Source organism: Oryctolagus cuniculus, chromosome 12 (genome assembly GCF_051225735.1).
Source record: "Oryctolagus cuniculus isolate XC-2025 breed Fujian yellow rabbit chromosome 12, ASM5122573v1, whole genome shotgun sequence".
Taxonomy (NCBI): Eukaryota; Metazoa; Chordata; class Mammalia; order Lagomorpha; family Leporidae; genus Oryctolagus; species Oryctolagus cuniculus.
In genome coordinates this window covers 51,182,910-51,192,061 of record NC_142878.1, presented here as the reverse complement: position 1 = coordinate 51,192,061, position 9,152 = coordinate 51,182,910, and the positions used below count along the sequence as shown (strand labels likewise).

General features: G+C 60.5%; 1 protein-coding gene across 3 annotated transcripts; it reads left to right on the top strand.

The window, feature by feature from the left end:
- Positions 1–1,719: 1,719 nt before the first annotated feature.
- Positions 1,720–8,281, top strand: CPNE6 (copine 6). Of its 3 annotated transcripts, none has more exons than XM_008269393.5 (17): positions 1,720–1,852; positions 3,121–3,321; positions 3,693–3,872; positions 4,251–4,325; positions 4,459–4,533; positions 4,670–4,753; positions 4,840–4,929; positions 5,289–5,393; positions 5,630–5,716; positions 5,911–5,970; positions 6,191–6,324; positions 6,403–6,457; positions 6,549–6,600; positions 7,193–7,326; positions 7,441–7,677; positions 7,810–7,985; positions 8,082–8,281. In XM_008269393.5, the coding sequence occupies exons 2-16, from the start codon at positions 3,154–3,156 to the stop codon at positions 7,945–7,947; spliced, it is 1,674 nt and encodes a 557-aa protein (XP_008267615.1). In that variant the 5' UTR covers positions 1,720–1,852; positions 3,121–3,153; the 3' UTR covers positions 7,948–7,985; positions 8,082–8,281. The 3 variants fall into 3 exon arrangements, with proteins under 3 accessions (XP_008267615.1, XP_069909964.1, XP_008267616.1); XM_070053863.2 differs by lacking the exon at positions 1,720–1,852 and adding an exon at positions 2,184–2,294; XM_008269394.5 differs by lacking the exon at positions 1,720–1,852 and adding an exon at positions 2,483–2,620.
- Positions 8,282–9,152: the final 871 nt, after the last annotated feature.

Below are 9,152 nucleotides of genomic sequence, written 5' to 3'. Positions count from 1 at the left end.
GAGTCTGCTGTTTTTCCCATTCACTGCCCCCACGCCCCACCATCTGCTCCCTTCCTCCCACACCCCCTCCCCCCGCCGCCAGAGCTTGGCCACCATGGGGAGAGGTGAGGAACACCCCGAGAGGTGGCACTGGGGCTCCAGGGGGAGGAGAAGGAAGAACAGAGAGGGATGGAAGGGGCTGGTGGTCGCCCAGCCAGGCCTGAGCCGGCTGGAGAAGGGACCACCGTCACAGAGCCCATCATCAGCTTCCGTCTAGCTGCAGGGGACATGAGCACATTGGAAGACTACAGAGTACCAGGGAGTCTGGGGAGCTGCGTGTGCATGTCTCACTGACCGTATTACGTGGTATGAGTCATCCTGGGGGCACCTTCAATAGCCAACAACCCTCAACAGTTGCGTAGCTTGTAGGTGAGCAGAAGTCTCTGTGGCCTAAGAGGATCGATAATTAAATTAATCGTTTCCAACTGGTGTCCTGACAAATCCTACCTTGGCACTCAAGATCCTGCTCTGCAGCCTCTTCCTCCAGGAAGCCCTCCCAATGCCTTCCCTACCTCTCATCGTGCCCCCATTGCATCCTGGGCGGGTCCATGACTTGGCACCTGCCATGCTTCTGGTTCTGTGCGTTGTGCTGATCGTGTGTGTGTGTCCCTCTGATCTACATAGTCTCCCTCCTCCAAGCACAGGGGCTGTGCCTAATCTCCTAGTTAGTGCCAGCACCTGACACAAGGGCTGGCACCCAGGACAGGTTCAGTGGATGGCTGCTGCCTTAATTCTATGAGCAAGCAGCGTTGGGAGTGGAGGGTGAAGGTGTCCAGGACAGCACTCTTGCCACGCCTCACAGATGGCCATGTGCCCAAATGTCTCCCCACGTGGCCTGAAGCTCCTCAGGCACTCACTCACTTCCCCTTGTCTCACTGGGGATGACTATCGTCTTGTTTCCGTAAGATCCGTGGTGGCACGGCCCCTCCCACAAGGATGTGACCATATGGGTTGAATCAGCAGGGGTGGGGGTGGGGACGGCATTGGACACCTTGTGGCACCAGGAAGGTGCCTTGGGTGCCAGTGCCTGGGTCCGCACCCCCACTGCGCAGCCCCATCCTCCAGCTGCTAGAGAGGAATGTGAGGTCACGCGTGTCCCAGAGCAGTTGCATCCATTTCCTCCATCTCATAAGAAGGTGGCAGGGAAATGGACATCCTTCCCAGGGCCCTGAGAGCCGGCGTGCGGCTTAGAGACCCACGGTCCGGCTGGTGCGAGCAAATGTGTGTGTGTGTATTTGTGACAAGGACATCCCAGGGAGCTCTCAGCTGTGATTGCAAGTGTCCTGGACGAGCGCATCCGATTGTGACACTGGGTGTGTTTCCCAGTGTGTCTCGAGACTGTGCCTGCCGTGGTGTCGCAGGGAGTTTACGGACTGGTGCCTGTGCGTGTGGAGATGTGTTAGCCTGGGAGCCGTGGGTGCGTGTGTCGCCACCATTTCTCGGTGTGGATGTGTGTGTGCGCACACACACTGCAATGTGTGCTTCTTTGGATTCCGGGCGTGGGTGTGGTGTGAAGGGGAGGATGTGTGTCACTGTGTCTAGAGGGGTCCTGCCTCGGAGCCTCGCCAGCCCGCCCTCCTCCCTGGGCTCTGTGGCTCCCTCCCAGGCAGTGGCCCTGCCCCTCTCCTCCTCTCCCTCCCAACCCGTCTGTGCGGGGGGAGCTGGTGCGGCAGCCCCCCCGCACCCCTCCCCATCCAGGCCCCATAAATAGCAGCAGAGCTGGAGCTGGAGCCGGCGCCAGCGGCTGGAGCAGCAAGGGAGTCAGGGCCAGGGCCAGAGAGCCGGAGAGAAGAGCCCCCAACCAAGAGCCCAGGTGAGCCCACCCTCCCTCCCTTGCCCGGCCCTGGTCAGCACCCCGGCCTGGCCCAGTCTCCATGACAACATCTCCTCCAGTCCCAGAGAGGTCTCCATCCCTGCCGATCCGCTCCTCATCACATGCCCCTGCCTGTCTCGGGGGACCCACAAGAACTGGGAGACTCGTGGCTGGAAGGCAGAGCCCCCTCAGCCCAGACCCTCCCTCACATATACCAAAAGGCACCTGTTGGGGGGGGGCGGGGGCGGGTCCCCGGCCAGGGAAGGGTCCCGGTTCTGAGGGAGCTCCGGGAACGGTCACACCCTCCTGGAGACAGACAAACGCACATGACAGGGGCAGAGAGACACAGAGGGTGGCGCACTCAGACCAACACACACTCGCTCCGGGAAGCAGGACGTGAGATCAGGCAGCCTCACCCTGAAATCTGGACAGACACGAATAGGTGACGCACCGACTGGTCAGGAACTCGGGCCGGCGTACCCCTGCCTGCTGCTGCCCAAGGCTTGGTGCCACTGCTGGGGGAGGGTGGCGCGCATGCATCCCACGGGTGGCATGGAAGGGGCCGCGGCTCCCCCAAAATCCTGTCGCTAAGAAACAGTGCCAGTGTTGCCAAGAAGTGTGAGAACAGGGGAGGAGGGGAGGATGCGTGGCTCCTCATAGTGAGAGCCCCCGCCAGGAGGCTGGAGGAGCCTGCAGCAACACCCTGGTCCTGCGCTCACTCCCCAAGCCCACCACCCCTCATTTCTCCATCAGCCAGCCAGCCGGAAGGTGAGTGGGGGTAGGGAGTGGACAGGGACAGCCAGCCCTGCAGGGCACCTTCCAACCTGACTCCTCCTGCCCACTGCAGACTTCAGCCCTGAGGCCCGTCCTCGTCAGCCCTCCTGCGGCCTCTCCACCTCCTCCCCCCCCATCGGCCCCCCCTCTTTGCCCCAGTTCGGCTCCCTCGTGCCAAGACTGAGTGCAGCGCTGGCTTAGACATCAGTCGGGAAGTAGTGGAAGATGCTGAGGCAGCAGAAAGCGTGGATCAATCAATGGCCTAGGAGCCAAGACTGCCAGGAACCCCACCTCCCACCCCCAGCCCTCCAGCCCTCTCCAGCCCAGCCACGTGGACCTAGGCCGGCAGGAGTGACAGATGCATGGCGCTCCTGTGCCGCAGCACAAGGCTCAGAGCTCGGGGAAGCAGGCGTCCATGAGACCCCAGGGCCCTAGCAAGGAGGGAAGGGGGCGGGACTCAGGGCCCCCAGAAGACAGATCCTTTCCCTTTGCAGTGTCCAGGCAGTCTGCTGTGTCCTCACGGTGACATGTCGGACCCCGAGATGGCCTGGGTGCCCGAGCCCCCAGCCATGACGCTGGGGGCCTCTCGGGTAGAGCTGCGGGTATCCTGCCACGGCCTCTTGGACCGAGACACACTCACCAAGCCTCACCCCTGCGTGCTGCTCAAGCTCTACTCTGACGAGCAGTGGGTGGAGGTGAGAACAGCTCAGGTTTTTCCTTAACTAACCTCCTGGGTAAGCCTGGGTGGGAGGGCTGGCAGGTGCCGCCAGTGAGGGCCTCCAAGGGGAGGACAAGGGCTCCACGGGCCATTTTTTATTCTGGACCTCATGGGGAACCTTGGAGATAAATGTGCTTCCATGCCGAGCACAACCCATTTCACAGATTTGAAAGTACAGAGTCCCAGAGGCAGCGGGGTACCCCACAAAGGGCTGAGCTGGTCCAGCAGGCTGGTAGCAAGCCTAGCTCAGAAAGACAGCAGCTAGTGTCCGGGCCGGCGTGAGCAGTGTGCCCAGGACAGGGTGCAGTAGCCCCGGTTCCCAGAGGGCTTTCGCCCCGCCCGCTGCAGGTGGAGCGCACGGAGGTGCTTCGCTCCTGCTCCAACCCCGTCTTCTCCCGGGTGCTGGCCCTCGAGTACTTTTTTGAGGAGAAGCAGCCCCTGCAGTTCCACGTGTTCGATGCTGAGGACGGAGCCACCAGTCCCCGAGATGACACCTTCCTCGGCTCTACAGAATGCACCTTGGGCCAGGTCTGCATTCCCGCCCAGGCACCCCACCTGCATCCGCTTCTGCCTGTGGAGGCTACAATAAGAGACAGCATGCACTCTGGAGCTAGTCCGATCCACGCTGGGATCCCTTCCCCCACTGCTCATTGGCTGTGAAGCTCCAGACAAGTTACTTAACCTCTCTGTTTCCTCCGTCCCCCCCCAAAAAAAAAAAAATGGGAACAGGGGGAGGTTATAGTGCTTCCCTCTCAAGGCTGCTATAGGAATTGAATCCAACCCTAGCCCAAGTCAAAGGGCCCAGTGTTATGGGCATTCAGTGGGCAGCTGTCAGTCCACCTCTTGTAACCTGACCAAGGCAGGGGACAGCATCACAGCTGGATCTCGCTCCACCTCCATCCCCAGATTGTGTCACAAACCAAGGTCACCAAGCCATTACTGCTGAAGAATGGGAAGACTGCGGGCAAGTCCACTATCACGGTAGGCTGGGTCACCTCTGCCACGCATTCAGTGCCCCTGTGTGGAGCCCGTGGAGACTGCCGTCAAAGGGAAAGGGAGGAGGGTGGCACTTGTGGTCAGGGGAGAGAGTCTTGCCAATGTGTCCCCCTTGCAGATCGTGGCCGAGGAGGTATCTGGCACCAATGACTATGTGCAACTCACCTTCAGAGCCCACAAGCTGGACAACAAGGTTGGAGCCCCAAGTCCAGGCCCCCATCACCCCTGCTGGAGTCCAGTCTCCCATTTGAGATAGATCCCAGAGGCCCAGGCCTCCCCCTTCCTCCTCCTCGCAACCTCCCCAGGCTCATTAGCGCTTCCCTCCTCAGGACCTGTTCAGCAAGTCTGACCCTTTCATGGAGATTTATAAGACCAACGGGGACCAGAATGACCAGCTGGTCTGGAGGACTGAGGTTGGTGCCCGGGGCTATGGAGATGGATGGAGAGCAGAGGAGGGAAATTAGACAGTAGGTACCCAGCTCCTTGGTGCCTCTCCAAGGTGGTGAAGAACAACTTGAACCCCAGCTGGGAGCCGTTCCGCCTGTCCCTGCACTCCCTATGCAGCTGTGACGTCCACCGGCCTCTCAAGGTAAAGCCCCCGCCAAGCAAATGCAGCCTGGAGACTCCCCTTGAGCCCAGCCCACCCCTCCTCCCCCCATGTGCTGATCCCTTCTCACTGTGGGTAAACAACAGTTCACAGCTCAGTGTGAAACTGCCCACGTGTGTGCCTTTTATCAGAGGCCAAAGTCTCTGCCAGGTTGAGCCAAAGAACAAAGGTCGGCAGGTGGCCTCTTGAAGCAGGTTGAGGGCATCAGAATCTGGAAACCGCGACCACCTCGACCTTGTGGGTGCTCCCCAGCCCCATTAGCCACTGCAGACAGCTCTGATCCTGACCCTGACCCTGACCCTGACCCTGACCCTGACCCCTCTTGTCCTCCACCCTCTCAGTTCCTGGTGTATGACTATGACTCAAGTGGGAAGCACGACTTCATCGGCGAGTTCACCAGCACCTTCCAGGAGATGCAGGAGGGGACAGCAAACCCCGGGCAGGAGGTGCTGCAGAGACCCCACCCCACCCCCCACATTCCACCCAGATCTCTGAGAGGCTCCTGAGGGTGATGCTGAAGAGGCTACTGTAGGTGATGGGAGGTGGAGAGGGTTGGAAGGGGTCCAGGCCCAACCCAAGGACCAAGCCTCGGGTCTTCCTCTGGGTTGCTCTTCTGGAATGGGGTGAAAGGGGCCACTTGGTGGACATGAGACGCTGAGCTTGTGGAGTGGGTGATGTCTAGATGCAGTGGGACTGTATCAACCCCAAATACCGCGACAAGAAGAAGAATTACAAGAGCTCAGGGACAGTGGTGCTGGCCCAGTGCACGGTAAGTCCCAGCTCCTCCTTAATGCTCTACCCCTGCCCCTGCCCCACCACAATCTCAGAGTCAACCTTGCCCTTGTTTCAAGGGCTTCCAGAAACTTGGAGCCCTTGCCCTATCCCACCCCAACTGCAGCCTCAAAAGCTCCCTCCCCTGGAGGAACAGCCCATCCCTCCACTTTACCTCTCCCCTCCCGCCAGGTGGAGAAGGTGCACACCTTTCTGGATTACATCATGGGTGGCTGCCAGATCAGCTTCACGGTAAAGGCTCAGGAATGGGACGCAGGCAACAGGAGGGGCCCACAATCCTACCTCCCCTACCTGGGCTTCCCATGTGCCTTTGCACCATCAGCTTGAACCTCACCCCCACCCCATGATGAGGCCACCTGCGGGCTCCCCCAGATTCCTCTGAGTCTTCCCTGTAGACCTGAGCTCCGGCCCAGCCTCTCTGAGGCCCTGCTGGCTGCATCACCTCCACCAGGTGGCCATCGACTTCACTGCCTCCAATGGGGACCCAAGGAGCAGCCAGTCCCTCCACTGCCTCAGCCCCCGGCAGCCCAACCACTACCTGCAGGCTCTGCGAGCAGTAGGAGGCATCTGCCAGGACTACGACAGGTAGGAGCAGGTGGAGGGCAGGAGGCATAAGACGAGAGGCCTTGCCCAGAGGGTGCCACGGCCTTTTCTTCTTTTCAGTGACAAGCGGTTCCCAGCTTTCGGTTTTGGGGCTCGAATCCCCCCCAACTTCGAGGTAAGCTGGGTACAGAGGGAGGGAAGGGAAGGTGGCAGAGTCAGACAGGAAGGAAAGTCATCCTGCCACTGCTGTCACCTCTCCCTCACAGGTGTCCCATGACTTTGCTATCAACTTTGACCCTGAAAATCCTGAATGTGACGGTAAAGAGGGGAAGTCCCCCCGGTGGGCGTTGTGGTGCAGCAGGTCAAGGCTTGGGACGCCTGCATTCCCTACAGCACCTGTTTGAGGCCCACCTACCCAGCTCCCAACTCAGAGTCTTGCTAATGCATCCTGAGGGGCGGCAAGATGATCACTCAAGTACCTGGGCACCTGCCACTCAATTGGGATTTCCAGGTTCCTGGCTTCAGCCTGGCCCAGCTCTAGCAGTGGGGAGTGTACCAGGGGATGGAAGACTGTGTGTGCGTGTGTGTGTGTGTGTGTGTCTTTCTCCCTGTGTTGCTCTGCCTTTCAAGTAAACTAAAATAAATAAATGAATAAACAATTTTTAAAAGTGGGTTCAGGGGGTCCCCACCAGCCCACCTCCAGTGGCACACACGCCTACAGCCGGGACCTGCACACTCCTTGCAAGAGCACACCATGGCTCCAGCAGCCTCCCTTCCATCCACTCCAGCCCTGGGGACCTGCTCAACTCTCCCTCTGCTTAGAGAAACACAGAGTGAGAAATCTGGGGGGCGGCCAGTCCTAAGAGGCAAGGAGCACCTCTCGCTTTAAGGCCTGCCCTTCTGCCCACAGAGATCGCAGGGGTCATCGCCTCCTACCGCCGCTGCTTGCCCCAGATCCAGCTCTACGGCCCCACCAACGTGGCTCCCATCATCAACCGCGTGGCCGGGCCGGCCCAGCGGGAGCAGAGCACTGGCCAAGCCTCAGTGAGGAGACCCCGGGGGGGTCGTCGGGTGGGGCCAGTGTCAGGGCCTGGACCTGGGCGGGTGTCAATACCCAGCACTTAAGAGCCCGCACTTCCTCCACTCTGCTTCCCGCAGAAGTACTCGGTGCTGCTGGTGCTCACTGACGGCGTGGTGAGCGACATGGCCGAGACCCGCACCGCCATCGTGCGCGCCTCGCGCCTGCCCATGTCCATCATCATCGTGGGCGTGGGCAACGCTGACTTCTCGGACATGCGGCTGCTGGATGGTGACGATGGTCCCTTGCGCTGCCCGCGAGGGGTGCCTGCAGCCCGCGACATCGTCCAGTTCGTGCCCTTCCGGGACTTCAAGGATGTGAGTGCTGGGGTGAGGGGTGGGGTTCCTTATACCCCCAAATCTGATCTTTTGAATGACCCTGAAGCCCTGCCCCTCCCGCACCGGATCCCACCCCGACCACCACCAACCAAGTCTTCCGGCCACCGCCAGGCCGCTCCCTCCGCGCTCGCCAAGTGCGTCCTGGCCGAGGTGCCGCGACAGGTGGTGGAGTACTACGCGAGCCAGGGCATCAGCCCAGGGGCCCCCAGGCCCTGCACGCCGGCCACCACCCCCAGCCCTAGCCCGTGACAGCTGCCCACGAAAAGGAGACTCTCCCTCAGCCTCTGGTGAGTCCTGAGGGCCAGGGGCGGATACAAAGGGGCTCAAACACCTCTTGGTGGGGTGCTGAAGAGGGTGCTATGATGTTTGCACCCCTCCCCCAGGTGCCTGTCCTGACCCTTGTGACTCGAGTAACCAGTGCCTCTGCGTCTTGGACCAGCCATGCCCTCTGGGTCCCGGAAGTGAGTGGTGGGCCCAGCTCCCATCTCTCTGAGCCCCACACCCCTTGACCTTGTGGCCCCTTAGTGACTGCCTTCAGTGATCCCCACTTTCTGGCTGTTAATAAAAGGAACTGCTCCTACCACCTCCGCCTCTGTGGGTCACACCTCAGATGTCCGCAGCACCCCACCACCACCACCACCACCCAGATCTTTCAAAATCTGAGCCAGAGCACCCCAGACAGGCTGCCGGCCCTGCAATCTCACCCCTACTAGGTGCCATTAGAGTCCAAGGAGCCCCCACTCTCCCGTCCCAACCCCAGGGGGTCCAGCACCATGGGGGCTAATTATAGGGGATGGGGGGGTAATAAGGGGCTGTCAAGGGGGGAAGGCTGATGCCCTCATACAGCTGTCTTCAGAGAGGCCCTGCTGAGTCCCCCAGGGGCTGAACCCCAGCCCCCACACAGCTGTGGGGCGGGCCAGGAAGGAGTGTCGGGGGAGGACAGGGAGAGCAGCAGGTGTGCTAGGGACTGTGGAGCACAGGGGGCGGGGAAGGCCTGTGCAGCCCGGCTGTCCTGGGCGTGTGAACGTGCATGTTCACATCCCGCACGGCCCCGGCGCTCCACAGGTGCAGCGTTGGTGGATCAGGAAGTCCAGCTGTGCATGCCCCGTGATCCCATCAGCCACGACAGCATGTGTCAGACTTCGTGCCCAGTGCGGGTTGAAATGCGCTCATTCTCACTAGGCAGCTACCATTATTTCCCCCATTTTTCTGACAAAGCAAGCTTTTAACTCGCTCGTGACCATAGAGGAACTAGGGTAGAACTGGAACCTGAGCCGAGGCCCATCTGACTAAAGAACCCACACTGTCTGTCACCACGGTGTGGGACCCTTATTTGAGGTCTATCCGCGTGCCCCTGGTGGATCATCTTGAGATCCAGGTGCATGTCAATGTGGCCTAGCTGTGTGCACGGGTGTCTGTGGATAGTGTCCTTGCTTTGTGTGCAATGCAGGTTA

Bases quoted from the DNA above. Each gene is read 5' to 3' on its own strand.
- CPNE6 (XM_008269393.5), top strand. From the start codon at position 3,154: ATGTCGGACCCCGAGATGGCCTGGGTGCCCGAGCCCCCAGCCATGACG. The intron at 4,930-5,288 runs GTAAAGCCCCCG...CCACCCTCTCAG, and splicing joins ACGTCCACCGGCCTCTCAAG to TTCCTGGTGTATGACTATGA. The intron at 5,717-5,910 runs GTAAGTCCCAGC...CCCTCCCGCCAG, and splicing joins TGGTGCTGGCCCAGTGCACG to GTGGAGAAGGTGCACACCTT.